This window comes from Falco biarmicus, chromosome Z (assembly GCF_023638135.1).
Source record: "Falco biarmicus isolate bFalBia1 chromosome Z, bFalBia1.pri, whole genome shotgun sequence".
NCBI lineage: Eukaryota > Metazoa > Chordata > Aves > Falconiformes > Falconidae > Falco > Falco biarmicus.
In genome coordinates this window covers 29,798,973-29,818,170 of record NC_079311.1, presented here as the reverse complement: position 1 = coordinate 29,818,170, position 19,198 = coordinate 29,798,973, and the positions used below count along the sequence as shown (strand labels likewise).

The following is a 19,198-nucleotide window of genomic DNA, read 5'->3' as shown; positions in this document are numbered from 1 at the left end:
TAGGAATCGTACCTGCTAGAGCTGGGATGGTGACTTTGTTCCACTCCCATGGCTGATCATACTCATCTGCAGGCCTGTCATCATCCTGTGGCAATTTGCTTTCTCGTAAATGGTGACTCACCACGCTTTCAGAATCAGATTCCACAGCACTGCCTTCTGGTTCGTAGGGTATGTCATAAAGCTGCATGTTTTTCTGATGGGACTTCACGCCTTCCTGCTTCGCAAACTCTGTTGGCAAGAAAGAAAATTGCTTCAGTATCACTACTAACCATGCCTTATCATTATAGTCAATAGTTTTAGAGCAGTCAGCTTCCAACCATTCCTTAATAGACACATAATTATGCGGATGGCAAGCTTGTACAAGACTTCTAAATTCTACCTCTACATTTGGTAATTGACTAGAAGCAAAAGTTTGCTCCAGCTGACAACCACAGTGCAACCTCATGCCTCCACCAACATTCCCCATCTTGTGCTGAGCCAGACTACAGGAAACACACAATCCCTGTCAGCCTGTATAAAGCACACTTACAAGTAACTGCACATAAATCCCCAAGAATGCTAAAACTTGTGCATGCAGTTAACTCTTAAAGAGGAGCTCATTCAGAAGTGCAATCTGAAGATACAAAGATCACAAAAAATATATATCCTACAGTATAATTACATATGCTGATAAAAAAATTATCTGGAGTTACCTCTACAGAATATCAGTAGAAAATGAGCTACAACTACAGAAAGAACACCAAATAAAAGCATTGGCAACTAAAGCTTAGCTCACATTCTACTAAGGAAAATTTTCTTTAACTTAACACTGAACTTACCAAACAATAACTATGTTGAAGCTTCACAGAAAGAAACAGTGTACTGCTCTCCTGAATACAGCAAACCAAAACCTAGGCTTTGTTAGAAGAAAGACAGCTAGCAAATCAGGAGCAAGCTGCCTTCACCCTTGGCACCAGTGAGGCACCCTCCCAGTAGGTGGGTCCTACTGTGTCCAGTCTGCATGCTCTCTGCCAAGGAATGTGCAAGGAGTGAGCTAGTTCGTAAAATGAGAAAGGAGACAGTGCAGAGCTACCAAGATAGCAGGCTCCTTGGGCCTATGGTTTTAGTTAGTCTGATGAGGGAAAGACCAAGGGGGGTGTAATAGCAGCTCCCAGCTGCCTGAAGAGGGGTCAGAGTGAAACGCTTCTTGGGCAGTGTCAGAAGGTGCAATAAAAAGAAAGACATAAGAGGTAGCTTGAGACATCCAAGTGCGACGCTGGGGGAAAATTTTTTCCATGATGTGTAGTGCAGCCCTACAATAGGTCACCAGATAGGTTGTGGGAGGTGGCTCCATTCTTCAGAGTTTGAAGAGCCTTGGCTGATAAAGCCAGGGTCGCTCCATTTACTGATACCAAAGTGGATGGAGTGGGTGATAGATCAGATAGCTGTGTTGCCATTCAGGAGAACCTGGAGATGCTGGAAAATTGCAGACTAACTGGCTGGAAAGCAACTCAGCAGAGAAGGACTCTGGGGTCCTGATCAACAGCAAGTTGAACATGAGTCAGCATTGCACCCTCACGGTAAAGAGGGCCAATACTAACCTGGACTGCATTAGGAGGAGTATTGAAAGCAGGTCAAGGGAGGTGGTTCTTCCCCTGTACTCAGCACTGGTGAGGCCACATCTGGACTGCTAGGTCCATGTCTTACCTCCCCAGCACAAGACACACATAGATGTACTGGAGCAAGTCCAGCAAAGGGGCATGAAGCTGATAATGGGACTGGAGCATTTTTCAGATGAGAAGAAGCTGAGAGAGCTGGGACTGGTCAACCTGGAGAAGATAAGTATCAGGGGGAACCTTATTCCAGCATATAAATACCTGATGGAAGAGACTGAAGATGGAGCCAGACTTTTCTTGGTAGTGCCCAGTGACAGGACAAGAGGCAATAGGCACAAATCAAAACACATGAAATTCTATCTGAACACAAGAAAACACATTTTTACTGTGATAATGGTCAAACATTGAAACAGCTTGCCCAGAAAGGCTGTGAAGTCTCCATCTGCAGAGATACTCAAGACCTGACTGGACACAGTCATGGGCAAACTGTTCTAGTTCACCCTGCTTGCTTGAACAGGGTTTTTTATTACATGATATCAAGAGGTCCTTCCTAACCTCAGCCATTCAGTGATTACCTTGACCACCACAAGGACAAAATTTCATTAACTGTAGCAAATTGAGAAGTTACTTAAAATAAACAAAAAACCCCAACCAAAAAATCTTGGGGATAAGGGAGAGAACTTCTTAACCTACAAATGAAGTAAAGATTTAAAGCAGTTCCCTCCATCATTATAAGAAAAGTGATTAATCAATTCATCTATCAGCAAGAACATTATACTGAAGTAATTGCTCAAAACTATTTCAAAAGTACTATGAAATGTCTACAGTGTGACTGTGTCCTTATTGTTTGGAAAAAAAATTGTGTTTATATACTACAAATACCGTAAACTTGAAGAAACATACACCAAAACCAACGATGTAAATACAAACAAGGTAGGTCACAACAATTCTTAGTTATGAATGATAATCACTTTACTACTTTTCTATACAAGCAAAGCAAAACCTAGAAAAGGATATCTTAAAGGGCAGCTTATTTGAAAAAAGTGTTTAAACCTTTCCAATTAAAACACAGACTCCGTCAGCTACCTTTTGAAAAGGATTTTGCTTAAGGAAAGATGCTGTATTGAGAAAAACTTGTATTAGAAAGACTACACAGCTGGTAGTCTTTCTCCTGGATCAAAAAGATAAACAGCTTATTCCTCCTAAAGTCAGAAATATGGTCTGTCTTTCAGTACTGTAAAGCCAGCCATTACTATACCAGGAAGCGTGCATTTCTGATGAACAGAAGCCATGATTTTACCAAATCAAAGACTTAAAAAAACCCTACAAAAACCCAACCAAAAAACTAACAAAAAAAAGCCCAACCAAAACAACCCACCACCCAGAAAAAAAGCACAAAACCACAAGCCCAAAATACACATACCAAATCAAACAATTCCTTTTAAGTGCCAAACACGGCTACACCGCTGGCTTCTGGTGTGCCATTATATTTCTATACAGGTATCCATGATAATTTTTTTTTTTTTTTTTTTACTTACTGTACCAGAGCATCAGACCACACTGGAAAGATTACCTGTAAATAGAAGGTGGCATGCTACAGATATATGGTTCATGCTCACAGATGACAACTAGAAAAATTACAAATATTTGATCCTAAAGCAGAACAGTTTCTCTAGGAAAAACTAAAACCAAGGGAGAGTGCAGAAATGAAAGAAGAAGAATATATATACATGCATACATAAAAATATATGCCTGTATACACATACACACATGCTTATGTGCAGCCTCTTTTATAAAGATTCCTACAAATTTGCTTGGGAGTCCATCTTTTAATTAATATATTGAAAGAGTATTCATAAAGAAAAGTAATTTTACTAAAAGTTAAATGAGAAGCAGTTCCTTTCAGTAACAGACAGCAAAGTTGAATCTGTAACACAAGAAGTATTAGCATTATACACACCGATAGCTCAGTGCAGACTTGATATTTAAGAATTAAGTAGTTGAAGACAATAGAACATTTGTGATTAAGCATTTGTCATGGCTGTCACGCAATCTCTAATAATGACAGCTTTAAGTGCCAAAATAGTTACTGGAATGACCAGGAAGTCCAAAACTGTGCTAATTTCACTTTTTTTATCTGTTTTTTTTCAGGAACGCTAATTTTGTCCTTTGAACTTTTAGTGCTGATAAAGAAAATTACATTTTTATAGAATTACGCTCTTTGAGATAATTGGCTACTAGAAGAAGAAACAACTGAAGTTTTGAAAGAACTTATTTCACTAGCAGGCTGGAAGACCCCCACAAATTATTCTTATCCTTGCAAGTTAGCAGTTATCACAGAATTAGGCTCCAGGAGTCTGGACTCCTGTGTAAATTAATCTGATCAGCAAAGTACAGAAACTGAAACATCTGGGAACACAAGATGATGAGATTATAAGACTGAACTTGATTGTTCAGTGAACAATTCCGACAAACAGTCACATATGGAACAAAGCTCCACTGCACAAGTAGATAAGCTCATAGTAATCTTTCCAGCAGCCACACTAGACCTCTTCATAGTCTTAAATTCAAGAGTATTACTCATAGATGCACCATTTTCCTGAGGTGAGTTTGGAAAGAATTAGGGGAAATATCAAACAAACAGAACAGCTACAAAGCCAACAAAAGGAAACTTTGAGGACAGTACTACTTGTTTACAGAATGCAATAGGTAGGCTTGTACATTTTTCTTTCCTAGAGGATGCAACAGACAACAAAACAACCAGTTTCTTCTACAATGTACAGATGCCAATAGATATTTCCTTCACTTCATACTAAACCATACAGTAACAACAGGTCAAACAACGTAGTTGCACTCTTTAAATAGAAGTTATGATAACATAAAAACCACTCTGTTCTCCCAAATCAAGCACAATTGTAAGTATCACCAGGCAGTAATAAACTCAACATGATTTTACAGCCCCTTTGCAACATTTCTTTGAATGAAATGTGATAAAAACAAAATGTAGGAGTCCTGCAACAGTTGTGTAAAGAATGTGAGATGCAGAAAGACTCCATGAAGTAAAGCATTTGTAAGAAAGCTTTTGTTTTCCTGTGTGGTGAAAAACAATGAGCTTGAACTAAAGACCCTGTTGGGCTGGCTGGGAAGTAAAGCCAGCTTCCTGTATCATAGTAGCAACATATCTTGCTTGCCTACATCTAATACGCAGAAAGATTCTTAGCCTGCAAGAGACAAAGCATGAAGTTATATAAATCCCCCAACTTTTTTTCCAGCCTCTACTGTTCTACTGGCAAAGCTTCTAAATATTTTACATGCAAAGACTTCACAGCATCAGTGGCAACACAGGCATATAAGCTTCCTTACTGTCATACTGACAGTAAACAGTAATTTATGCATGCCCCACTGAAAAATAGAGATATTTATAAAGTAATTAGGTACAGACACATTAACTTACAGACTAATCAACTGCAGTACAATAAAGCTGGTTTTGACTTACAAGTAAGTCACATTCCAAGGTGTACTGACCCACACATTCCAGGTGTTACTCTGATAAAACAGACCCATCTCCACTCCAGCTACAGATTTCACGCCTGGTGGAGGATTTCCTGCCATCTCAGGTGCCTTCTCCACCACCAAAGACCTATCCTGGTGAGCTAAATCTAACTATGAAGGTAACATGCTGAAAACAGTATTGTATTGCCATGTAAAGCCAGCTTTTGAAAAGCTAGCATTGAAACTGACTTTCAAGCAAAGTACAAGGGCTATCAAAACCCTTTGTACCTGACAAGCCTAAAAGCAGAACTTGGGACAGATGACAGAATTCTACTGCTGGGACTTTATGCAGAACATTTAGTTGCACCCATCTGCATTCAACAGTACAGAGCTCAACGCAGATTTTAAACTGGTCATACTGGCAGATAAAGCTTCACCCTGTTTCCTAAAGCATGGGACAAAACACTTGGCAATACCCTTAACCTCAACAAATGGCTGCTAATAGAAGCCCTTGAATGAAAGTACGATGGTTTTTCAAGGTCATTTGTGCATGCACTTAACTTTGTTCAGATACATAGCTACTCGAAGGAAGTCCAGCAGATTGTTCCTTCGTTTATTTAACACACCAACATGTATACACTGTGTTGGAAAGGAGTTGTACAGAGCACACCTGTCAGCTTTAAGAATTTCTGCCTCCCCATCTCTGGATTCAGAGCACAGGCCTCCTCCAGATGGTTGCTTCACTTATGCCCTCTTCTCAGGAGTCAGCATTTAAACAGCTTCAGTCCTAGTGACCTGGATTTAGTTTCCTGCTAACCACATAAAAAATGCAACTTCCTGTCAACTACATGACATACAAGACTATAACCAACCTGGAGTGAATACCACTATGATATTATTCTTACCTAGTATGTTCACATCACTGATGCCTACTAGATAATTCCAGCTGCCTAGATCTTAGCAGTCTTAAATCGAAGCACCTTTATCTGGAAATCACAGGTCTTTGTGATGTTGAGTTTAAGGCACACAAATTAAACTTTCAAACATCCAGATCTTTCGGATGATAACTAAAGCAAGCAAGAAAACAACGATCCTGTGCTAGAGTCCACTGGTTGCATCTTGTTCTGTATAACCAAAATGCCCCACAGGGAGAGTGGGTGTTTCATCAGTTAGGGAATAGGCTAACCTGTCTTCAACTAGGATAGTCAGAGCAGAGTTATGAGAAGCACAATTTTTGAAATGTGGATTTAAACATTTTATATTAAAAAGCCTCAGAATGGCAGTCCACAAAGTGTTTGGAGGACCTGCTGCAGCACATTGGCTTTCTATAGATAAGCCCACATAACTAGAAGAGCACCATACAGAGAGAGAGAGAAAGAGAAGAAAAAAAATAAAAAAGATACCTGAGAACATAATCAAAGAACAAGCTTGTTTGTGGACAACAGTCACTTGTATTCCTTGTATTTTGACCTGTCACTGAAAACCTGAAGTTATCAGTGGGAGTAGAAAGAAACTTGGAAAGCCTCCAGCTCACGTTGAGAGGTACTGGTGAATACCTGGTGCATCTCCCCAGACATTATCCTGCCAGCCTGGTCATCTATAGCAGATGAAGGACACATCAGAGCCAGGTCTGAACACAGAAAGCCAAGTCTCACCTGGAGTTCTTTCACTTTATCAAAGAACAGGTCTTGCTGAATGGGCCCAAACCTCTACTCTCCACATGCTCTGCTCTTGAGGTTTCCGATGGAAAGCCACTGAACCAAGCATGTAACTGCATTAAAGGGCAGTGAGCTGTTTGCACCAGGTGTACAGGTAAGCTGCGCATCAACCAATTGCCAGTTTGCCAATGGTACAAGACAGGTGCTAAAGCAGAGATCACAGGAACATTTGCTCCCACTGAATCCATTTCCTCCCCCTCTCCATAAACAGGTCAGAAATACTTAGCCAGCTGCTTACTTATTCCAAGCGTCCAACCCATGTTTCTTTTCACACTCATCTTGGCTAGATAATCTGAAAACATTTAAGAACTCATGCTGTAGAATTCTCATTGCACTAGTGCGAAGTCTATTCATCACAGAAGCTAAGTTTTACCTCTGCTCAAATTTTGCCTCAGGCCATCAGAAGTCAAACTGCTTCCTGCTCTGCTTCCAGGTCTAGCTGAATACCTCTAACTGCTGGGACACAAGAGAACACCAGTAACATTCGAATAGCAGGGGAGGCTGTTTTACTTTGAGACTGCAGCAACTGCTTCCCAATGCTCATGATTCCAGATTTTGCTGCAGGAAAAGTTGGACATGGGAAGACCTCTCCTCATTTTTCTTTCTGAACAGAAGCCAAGTGGCTCAGAAGTGAGACAGTTTCCAGGAACGAACAACAGACATTTGCTCCGTTGCCTTGTTGTGAGAGCTTGGCATAACCTATTGACGTGAAAAGCAATGTCTTGAAACAGACTGCATCATGACAGAAATCCTACTGAAATCCAAGTATGACTCACTACCCCAGAAAGAAGCATTCAAAGTGATTTTACATTCCAACAATCCTGATACAGAAAGCCTATTAAGCCAGACAGAACAAGGGCATGGGGGGAGAAGGCCCTTTACAATAAGTATCAGTAGGTCAGCAAGAAAAAAACCTTAACACAGAAGGTATGTACTGAAATGAAACAAACAAGCAAACATACCCTGCCCAAGACAACAGGAAATACATGTGTTCCTTCAGGGGTGGGGAGGGGCAGGGAAGAGGAGCGGTGAGTGTTGGTGGAGTCAAGGGGGGCTGATAAAGAAAAACTAAAATAGAACTCATGGGAAAAAACCCTAAATGCTGGTGGATTGGAAGAATAGTAGTATTGCTTCCAAAGGACATGAAAACTGTCCTTGGAGATGTATTTCTTTTATGGCAGATAAATATATATAACAAATAAATAATAATAATAATAAAAATATTCTTCAGTTTCCTGAAGGCAGAAGTTTATTTTACAAAGCCTTCCCCCTCCACACCTAACTTTCTGTTAAATAAGCAGTGACTGAACATTATAAATGCCATCTTAAAATTCATAATGTCTACAGACTTTACTCCTTGAATGGTGCTTTGATGCTGCTTAGCTACTTACTCCTTACACACTTCTCAGAAAGATACAGGATTAGGAATGTTCTTTTTAGGGGAGGGGGAAAAGTATGAAAAACACCTCCACAAGATTCTGTGCATTTACTGCTGCTTGGCCAATAGCTGACTCCAGATGTTGCTATAGCCAGCTGCATCATAATACTATACCTATGGTTTGCTTGTAGATTTTCTTGACTTTTCTGATCAGAAACACTGACCTTTGGGATTCAAGGATCATTGTTCCATGGACTAAATGGAACAATACAAGTAGCAACAATGCAAAACAGAGATTTTGGCTCATTCAAAATCTGTGATTCTCATTCCATACTCTGAAGCTTCTGAGCTGTGTAGAAGAGGATTCATTCCTTGTGGTAAGTGGGAATAGAAGCCCTCTTGAAAACAGAGTGCAACGCAAGTAATTTCATGTACACCTGTTATCACAATGGTTCTCACAACCCCATGACACAGTGTCCCAAAAAATTTGTTCTATGATTAGCATGAACAGAATCTATTCTCTTTGAAAGGCATTTTACCACTAAAGTGGTGGCTGTTTTAAACAAGCTAACACTCTCTAGTGTCAGGAAAAAAGAAGCTTGCAGCAAACATGAGTGCTATTTCCTGGAGTTAGATCTGTTTTGCTACTCATGGTTGCTACTGATGTTCACAATGCCCTTGCCAGCTCTCTTCAGGCACACAATCTCACCCTTTCATGGGAATCACCTGGAGAAGGGAAAGGAGTAGAAGAAGAATCCATTCATAATGTAAATGCCATCCAACACGTACACAGAAATAAGACCTTTTCTTGAATCTCGTCTGTTTGTGTCTCTGCTTCCTGAAAGTTTAGTCAAAAGCACTGAATGAGATAAGTACCTATCAAAAAGATTTTTAGTGAGTAGAGGTATTTATCTATATTTCGTTTAAGATTATATTGGAATGGATATCTAGATGTGAGGAAAAGTGTGTTTATTAAAACCAAGACAAAATATGTAACTATTTCGCTGATAGCTGGAGGTTTAAGTTCAATGAAAACTAGAAAGGAGTTATGTCCTCTGCATATAATTAACTTTGAACATTGTCTTATTTGGGATGGGGGAGGGGGCAGGGAAGAAGAGGAAGTGGATAGAGGCCTCCCTCCAGACTTAATTGTCCTGTGATACATAGCAGGGAAGAAGTTGCCTACAGGAATAACATACACGGTAGACTGAGGGAGTAGACTCACATAGCCAGAAGAGCTGCCATATCTGATTTAACAAAGCCACATGAGATGTCCTCTTAGCCTGATGAGATAGGCTTGTATCCCTTTTAGCCACCTGATAGCATTCCCCATAGAGTACAAGGCAGGGAGAAGGACTGTTGCTTAAAAGCTCCTAGGATAGATTTCTTCAATAGTCATGATGGCTACATGGTGAAAAGCAACACTGAAATGTGGACTGTATACGTGTTTCTAGAGAAACATCTAGCCTGTGAATGATTGTGTCACTATGATTAAAAAACAAAATAAAACTGAGAGCTCAAAACATAGCCTGAAGCTTCCTTGATGACTAATATCCATTATTTTATCTTTGTTAGTAATTTTTCAGGAAAACACCATAAAAACAAAGAAAGTCAAAGTTTTGGAAGTAGTATCTGCATTATCTACAAGAGAACTTTCCTTCCGACCAGGATTCCAGCAAGAGCAGACGCTATCAGCAATCTGTTTCCTCTTTTGGCAGGACTTAAAAGCCACACAACATCTGCATATCAAACCACCTGTTTTTTTCCTGTTCACTGCAAGGAGCAGCCACAGGGATTATTTACCACAAAGATCATTTGCAATTTTGCAAATAGCAAGTTGCAGCCATAGTGATTATTTGCAATTTTTCTCACTTTGACTTACTTTCCCAAGAAAAGTGTCCTGGTTGCAATCTTTCTGTTCTGTTACTCAAGTTGAGCTAGTGGTACAATCTAGGAACTCTGATCAGTACCTAAAGCACCTAATGAAGAAGAACCACCATCTGTTGGACATGAAAGCCTTCAGATACAACTCCAAATATTAGAATGGGAGATACAGTAAGCTCAAATTGAGCACAGTCCTGCACATGCACTTGCTATATGCAAGGATTATTAATGTAGACATTAAAGATGGTCTACTTTTGCTGTTCAGCTCTGGAGACAAAATGGTTTAATTTAGAATTCCGCCTCCACATGAGTAGACCAAGAAAGCTGCTCAGTTGTCATCACATCCAGCCACAGATTTTTGTTTTTCACAATCCAAGGCCTCGCATGCAGAAAAAGACAGCTAACTTGCTAGCACAGAAAAAGTGACAGGGTTATGGACATTCAAATTACCAGGAAAATGAAAATCATCCCCTTTGCCCTATAATCCCTTTACTCGAGTTAGCTCAGCACTTGATCAACAGAAGGAACAACCCATCATTTGTAAGACTTCAAATGCTCTATACTGAGCTGACCATCTGCTAATATTCAGTACCTTGCACTTATCTGCAGATTTATCTTTAGTTATACTACTCAGGCAAACCCTGACTAGATGTCAATTCTTAGCTGAAAGCTCACTTACAGAATGATATGTTAGTGATGCTAGTGATGCAGTATTGTTCTTTTCCCCTTGGACAACACTTCTGTATAATAGTACAGAATGTGAAACTGTATTTGAATACATGCAGCTATTGATAAAATGCTCTACAGTCTACAGTCTTTAGCTATGCTACAGTCTATCATGTCACCACCAGCAAGTAAATCTGGTTAGCATTCAGCAGAGCATCATTAAGAACAGACCTTACTGTTAACGACAGCAAACCACAGTCATGCAAACACCATAAATCAGTTCTCTTTTTCCCTTCTTGCAACAGAAGCATCAAAAATCATGAAGAATAACATCTGGTATTTTCCAATTAGGTCAAGTCAGAAAACTTTGTATTATAAAAATCCATTTAGCCATGACTGATGTGTACAACTGAGTCAACACTTTCTGGTAATTTTTCCAGTTACACTTTTATTTTCCAATATGCATCTCTAAACTAACCAATGTGCATAGAAACATTTTCAATGCACAAAACCACACCCAAAGAACAATTGTTGAAAGCAGCATTTTTTTCTGGTTATTTTGTTCTTTGTTTTTAAAGAAAGATACAGAAAAGATTTTTACAAAAAGTGATCAGGAGAGGCTATTGATAAGCTCCATATTCTACCACGATGCCAATTTTTCTCAGTGACAGTGCATCTCAGCCAAAGGAAAGGGCAATAATAACCGTTGCTCAGCTTAACATACAAAAGGAATAGTATATCTGAAAGATAACACTTTTTTTCCTTTGTCTCTCTCTTTCCTTTCTATTTCAATCGAGACAGTAGCACAGACACCTTCTAGCCCACCTCAGGCTGCATTACAGCCATAACAGCTGCTGCAAGACTTGCTTAGGAAAAGCTCAAGAGAGCTCAGCTATGCCATCACTCTTTTCCGCTTTGCGGCCCACCTCAGAGAAGTGCAACTGTTTGACAGACCATAAGACCTACAACAGCACAAAAGCTATAAAACCCACTGCTTCTTTACATAGCTTTTTGAATTACCCACTCCACAGAAAATGAATACAGAACTCAAAGCAAGCCCAGAGTTCCTCCAGGCAAGCCTCACTTCCCTCCAGTTTGCCTGGTTTGTTGCTAATTGCTAGTCTGACCTACAACAGCATCAATTTTGCATGCCTACATCCTGCTTCATAAAACCAACCTGTATGCAAACTTTCTCACTCAAGCCACCAACACATGAAACTGAACAAGGCAGAACCAAGAGCAAGCTCAGATGAAGATTTAGTATTTCCATCCTTTTTGCACATATTGATGTTGCTCAAGAAATTCAGTCACAGTAGCATGACATGATCCAGCAGCAAGCAGAAACACACTACAGGTTTCCTACATCTTGGGTAGGGATGCCAGAAAGAAATGCATACATCATCACATGAAGACACACCAAAACCAGATGAGGCTTACCTGACCCCATCCAGAAAGCCCAGGCTGTTCCCGCAGGCAATAGCCTCTCATTATTTCAAAAAACAAAATGGTAATGAACAGCTGAGTTTGCATAGGTATTTGAGCTCCTCCAAAAGAACACTTTCAAGCAGAGTTCTTCATAGCCAGAAACCAGAGAAGCTGTATATTGTTGCCAGCCTACACAAAATGCACATAGCACGAAAGAAGTGTTTCTGACCACTTCCCACTGAAATTTTAAGCTAATTTTATGACACTGCTGTAAAGCCACATTTAAATGTTGGTAAACTGATGTGGCCGGTGATCAGTCTCTGTGGCAAGCAGACACAGAACTGGCTGAATCTTCAACTCTCATTTACTTCTACAGGTAAGAAAAGCCTCCTCTGGTTTGGGTTACAAAACCAAAAGCATGCAGGAGAAACTATAGCTACCACATTACAGCTGATGTCAGAAACAGACTCTATTTATTTAAGGATTCACTCATGTTTTATCACTAGAGACTTTCAGATTTCGGATGCAAAACCAGCAGGCAAAAGGGTGCAAAAGCAGCAAGCTAAGCACAACAAAGATGACAAAATATCACAACTGAAAGGGTATCTTGTTCCTTCCGAGAAGTATCATGTTTACATCATCACATGCTTAACTAATACTTCCTGTACCATTGTCTTCGAGCTTACTTTTCTGTACAGTATAGAGAAAAAAACCAAAGTGATTGCAACAAGAGAGAATATAATATAAAGAAATGATTGAGAAAGTAATTCTGAGAAAAAAAATCTTCACTAGTTAAAAAAAAAGAAAAAAAGAAAAAAAAGGATGCCTAGCAGAACCTTTGACCTGAGCAGAGCTAGCTGCAGAAAGGGTACAAATTCCTTCTGACTCCATAGCACATGATATTATTTTTTTTTTAATAAATCCAGATAAGGGTAGAAATATGTATTCCTAGGGTTGTAATCCTAATACTAACTTCATTATGAAAATGTTGATGTTATATGTTTTCACACAGGCTTCAAAAACTTCCTTTGGCTAAAATCCTCTTTGCAAAAGAACAACAGGAAAAAGAAGAGGAAAACAAAGCATAACTTTGAAGAAAAGGCATATGAATGCAATGTGGGGCTTTTGTCTCACTTTTTGTCCCAAGTGCTGCCAGTCTCATTTTTCCTTTTAGCATCACTGTTCCAGCTCCAATTAACAAACCCCTGTAAATCTCCTCAGCAACAGTCCACACCTCTCCTGAGCTGCTGACTCTTCATGTAAGAAATTCTCTCAATTCTGCTTTTGAGCAATGTTGCAGAAGAACAATAGAACTGTGAACAGTTTGCGAAGATAGAGAGCTGAACTGAAAAGTCAGCAAGATGTACCACTGATGTCCCCCCACCCAATAAAGTAACACTCCTCACAGTCACAGCCAACAGTAAGCTTAGAGCTCTCCCTTCCTTTTCCATGCAGACCGCAGTGGCATCAGTCACCTCCACTTCCATCCCACTTCCAGCTGGAAAGCACCCAGAATTCCTGCTAACAGTGTCCAGGTATGCACATACAGACCCAGTCTATCCTGCATGCCCATCTGTACAGCCTCTGCTCCTTCATCCTAAGAAAGGATAGTGAACAGCTCTCAGGAATCACACTCTCTGCTGCAAAAACATGCTTTCAGCATGCATATCCCCCATTCAGTGTTACCTTCAGAAAGCTGGGATAGTTATGGGTGAGGCACTGCTCAAGCTATGTTTCAACAAGTTGCTTCTTTATGCCCCACAACCACATTTGGTCTTTCCAGCGATAATATTTAAAAAGATCCATACTGGGAACACACTGACATGGTGGCAAAGCTGGAAATGGCCTGAGATCAAACAAACATGGTTTCCTACAAGCTAGCCTGGGGTATCCTGATTCTCACAGCCATTCCTCACTTTCACAGAACAGCGACAGATTAGCTGCAGGATCACAGGATAAGTTCAGTTAAACAAGATCTCAGGAAGTCATCTTGTTCACTCTCTTCCTCAAAGCAGGGTCAGCTATGAGGTCAGACGAGGTTAGTCAGGTTCTGATTCCTCAGTCAAAAAAAATTTCAAAGACGGAGACTACACAATCTGACTGGGCAACCTCCACCATTTGACTGTCCTCACAGGAATTTGTTTTCATTACATTCAGTTGGAGCCCCCCATTTCAGTTCATGTTTACTGCCTCTCACCTTTTCCAGGCAAGGAAAGGACAGATGTAACAGTCATGAAATCAGAAGGAATCACAGTCTAGAGAACTCTGCTTTCACGAGGAAATGCAAAACAATTCCATTTTTAGTTTACTTCATCCAGTTTAAGGGTTTACACAACTCACACAAAACTGTACAGGACAGGGAGAAGCTTCCTTTGCTGCTATAGGCCCCCATGCACGCACAGGCATCTTCTGCATAAAGAATCCTTTGCAACAAGCTGACATTCATCTTTTCTATCCCACTGGATGGCCAACACAATGAGACATCTTCAAATACCTGGTACTAGGGAATAGGGTTGGGGGGAGGGAGACTAAAATGACCTTGAATAGAGCAGCAGCAAGTTGCTTAATCCAGCAAGATATGAAATAAGAAAACAAGAACCTCTTTCATCTTTGTAGTCTGAAGATTTCCAGTGAATTCAGGCTTCACTGGATTCTTCTTGTTCTAGAGCCACATTTTTTGTATTTCTCAAGAGACAACTGCTACAGTTCTAAAATGATAGATCCTCTTGGACCACACAGACCTCAGTGCTCCTCAAACTGCTACCAGTAGTATCCCTGTCTTGCAGGACTGGTAGTTCACATTCAATATTAAAAGGATTACTGTTCTTAAGAAAAGAAGCCCCAAAACTTGAGACTTGCCTGGGGCTGAGGGGGATGGGGTAGAAGGAAGAACTGTAGTAAGTGGCAGGATAAACAGACACAGAACTGAAGCAACATGTTGAGAAACTTAAATACAATCTTCTAAGCCAAAGGTGATACTGCATTCAAACTGCATACAGGACCAAGGAATAAGCACCATCGGACATGACAGATGTTGCTTGTATTAGGAAAGCATATAGGCTTTGCCTAAGTAACCCTCTTGATCAAAGTGGTTTGAAACTATTGCTTCTTTATAAATATGACACAGGGAGTCTTCCAAACTGTAAAGAAAATTTTAATAGTGCTTTGAGCTCAATGGTTTCTTTCCCAATCATCCAAGCACACACTCCTTCACTTCGCTTTTTGTGGAAGAAAATAGCCAGATTCATCTGATGCTGAGCAAGTAAATCACATGAATGAAGTTAAGTTCCTTCTACATGCACACTTAGTCAGTCTATTATGATGCTGACCTACCTTTCCAAAGTTCTGAACATCTTGTTCCCCTTATTTTGGGCATAAGTTGTGTCTTAATGAGAAAAAATTTCAAGAAACTGAAAACCCCCTCAATTTATATTCAAGCTTGTGATTGAAGATTCACCATTCAGTTAATTTCCACACTACGTCAAACTATACAAGAAAGATGAGGGTGTTGAAATGGGGGTGGAGGGGAGAAGATAGTTCCCTCTTGGTTTAAAATCATTCTGGACAGTATGTTTGTATACTGAAACTAAGGGAAAAAATCTGTGCATGCAACTGATGCATTGAGTGGCAAGACACGGGGTCTTTTTCTTTCTAACTCCTATTCCAGAACAAGATCGGGGGATAGTTACTTTTTCAGGAAAAGGCTAATTTTACAATTATCCAGCTGTACTGTACAGAGTAGAGAAGAAGAGTTAGGTCTTTTATTTTCATGTATTTGTAAGCTGGCATGCACCATCCAGAGCAGCAAGCACCACCATAGTAATAAATATTAAAGACAATGCCTTAAATTACTTTAGAGGAGGAGACAGATTTAAATGTAGACAAATGCTACTTATTTTATGCACAGTTGGTTTTCCATCCCCAGTTACACATCCATATATAGCAACCACAGCACACCCAGTCCCTCCCAACATGAGAAATAAGACTCTATACATTCTGGCTTTATCTCCTCACACTCACTGATGGAGTGCTCCATGAAGACAGAAAGAGGAGTACTGATCATCAAGGCAACTGGACAAGGATCTAAAGTGATAGTTTTGCAGCACATGTAAGATCCATTGCTTTGCTCAGAAAGAAGGTAAGGACTTGTGTTAAAGCAGATCCAGCACTATTTCAAACACGCCTCAATCCATGCACATCAGACCTAACGCAAAAGAAGTTGTCCTCTTCTATAACTGTCCTTAGACCACTTCTTTCCTTTAAATCATTGCTAATTGAAATCCAAATTTCTAATGAAGAAACAACTTGAAACAGATACTGCAGCCCAGGAGGTTTCTAACTAACATTACATCTAGCATATTTTAAAGGAGCACAGCTGTTCAGAACGTATCTTCATACTTCTACTGGGCTGCACAGAACTCTGCATTACAATCAGGCTTGCAGCAGGTGAGGGCCAAGCTCTATAAACGTATGCAGTAACAGTAGCACTGTGCTCCACATGATGGGTATGCCAAGGACACATCAGACACCACCTTCTTATTGAACTCTAGGAAAAGCTCCCCAAGATTTCCAGTGCAGCCCCCTTTAGAAAACTCCCAACACACAAATAAAACCATCTTGTTACCAGTCACAAGCTTACTTCTGTGTGCTATTGAACTTCTTCAGATCTCACCTAGTGGCTTTTCCACATTGCAAATGATGAGAGCACAGACACATCAAATTCCAAGAGTGAAGAGGTGCCTTGCACTTTTCCCTACTTTTTTTTAAGAAAAAGAAACCCCACCCTTAAAATTTGTTCTGCTAGAATGACCAGCATGTAGTCTTATTCTCGCTATATGGCAACAGAAAAATGAACATAAGAGTTTTTGTTCTCAGTACCACAGAAGCTGGATTGATGATGGATATTTTCATTTTCAGCTGATTAGAAAATGGGTAGCTAGTGTTAGATCCTCAAATGGAACCTAGAATTGGAGCACACAAAAATGTAGGAACAAGAGAACAAGCTTAAGACTTTTGAAAACTATGCCAGCTTAGTGGGCACACGGTTTCTTCCCTGTTGGCTACAGCTGTTTGCCATGTTCAAATACAACCAGATAACAAGTTTTAAACAAAGCCACTACAGTGTTTAAAGATCATAGACTGTCTTTCTAGGCTCAGTGAACTTCACTAGGCCAGAAACATTCTTCCTAAAGATCCCATGTTATATGTGATAATCTATGTGGCCTAATATTTATCAAAGGAATTTTATCGTTACTCATTTTACACTATTTGCAGTGGTAAACTCGGCACCAACAAGCAACATGCCAGAGGCCCTGGTAAAGGATTTTACAAGAACTGACTCACTACCAATGTGCTGTAGTGACTATTCAGATTAAGTTACATGTCTGAACAAAAAAAGGCCTCTCCAGTTACAAGGGAAACTGACAGTCAAGACCTTTTCAAGTAGGTGCAGGTTCATGGGAATGCTGTTTTCCCCGCACTCCCAGCATTTCTGTGATAGCTTGCGGCAAGACAGAGCTACTGCTCCCAGCATGTCCGTGGGGAGCTCCAGCTAAGGCAGGTGCACTGCTTTTGCTAGGCTGCCTATCATACATTGGTGATCCCATTCTGATTCAAGCACAGACTCTTACTGCAGTCCCTAGGAAGAAGCAGAAATGCCTTCATACACTGAAGGCATTTGAAAGTATTTGCTCTTCTCACACTGCCTGAATTTAGAGAGAAGGCTCAGTTTTCCGCATCCACGGGGAGGTAAAGCACCAAACCCCTAGGTGTAAGGCAATTAAACTTGCTCACTGCTGTTCTACTTCACTGCCAGGATGATGTATATAGAGACAGGATGATAAATACATGAAAAAAGAAGAAAGGAAGGAGAATGTTAATGTTGTAAGCCTGTGAACAAAGCTATGAATTTTTCTTTGGAATTCTCTCTATTATCGCCCTTATTTAACCTCAAAAAAGCTCCTGTTGGCAGAATACTTGCATTTGTTAAGGCCCCTCTGAATGAAGGTTCAGCTCTGCCACAACAAGCACTTCCCTTAGTTTATGTTCACCTTTACTGATAATGCAGTTGTGCCATCACCCAGGTTGATGAACGCATTTAACACCACAGGCAAGACAACAGGTATCTCTATGCCATGATCCAAATTCTCTATAGCATCCCCAGAAATAATTTCCAGCTCCTTAGGTCCAGCACCCAGAAACTTCTGTACCAGTCACCCACGCCTGGAGCATGCACATGAGCTCATCTGTTCGGCCTGCCCCACACAGACTAGGCTTGTATGGGGAAGGACATGTTCTTTTCAGATTTAACTACATCCAGGAGACTTGAATTCAGCTTTCCATTTATGGCCAGAAACCCTCTAGTAATTTACTTGGATATTGCAGCCCTCAAGTAGTACCGGCAGCACGCTGCCATGTTGATTTGGGACTGACTGCATGTACACTGAGCATTTCCCTTGATACTGTGGGTCAGCACATCCCACCTATAAAAGCTAACATGGCCAGTTTCCAGGACAACTGTGTGACTAGTCTCCTGTGAGAAATGGATCAATAACACAACTGAATTCCTGCTTCCTCAAACACCTGCCTTTGACTGTCTGGAAGGAGACATTTTTAATACCCTGGGCAGCTTCTAAAGTTATGCCAAATGGAAGAGAGATATGGTGTGTATTTTATCAATAGTGCTATAACAGCTTTCTGAAATCTGTTCACAACACAGCATTTGCTCCATGAGGAATACCACAGCATGTTACATCTCAGGGAAAGTAACTGTTTTCAGAAATGTTACCCATTCGAGGTCTACAGAATTCTGAAATACAAGAAGAAGGGCTTCCCCCTGTCTACCGTATCCTTGAGACAGATGCATGACACAGAGGCCAGAACCCCATGCAGGGGCTGATGTCCCTGGCACAGTGTTAAGTGATACCTAAAAAAGCAAAGGAAAAGCATGGTGTACATTCAAACTTCCAGGCAGGACACAGACCTGAGGCACTTCTAGGCCTCAAGGAACTTTGAGAACTCTAAGACTTTGATGTACTGTA

At 40.4% G+C, this 19,198-nt stretch overlaps 1 protein-coding gene across 2 annotated transcripts in view; it reads right to left on the bottom strand.

Annotated features, from left to right (window-relative positions):
• Nucleotides 1-19,198, bottom strand: part of SHB (SH2 domain containing adaptor protein B) — an 83,291-nt gene that overhangs the window by 42,496 nt on the left and 21,597 nt on the right. For both annotated transcript variants that reach the window (XM_056325150.1, XM_056325151.1), the window contains exon 3: nucleotides 13-228. In XM_056325150.1, coding sequence (XP_056181125.1) covers nucleotides 13-228 — 216 coding nt within the window. The remainder of the gene's footprint in view (nucleotides 1-12; nucleotides 229-19,198) is intronic.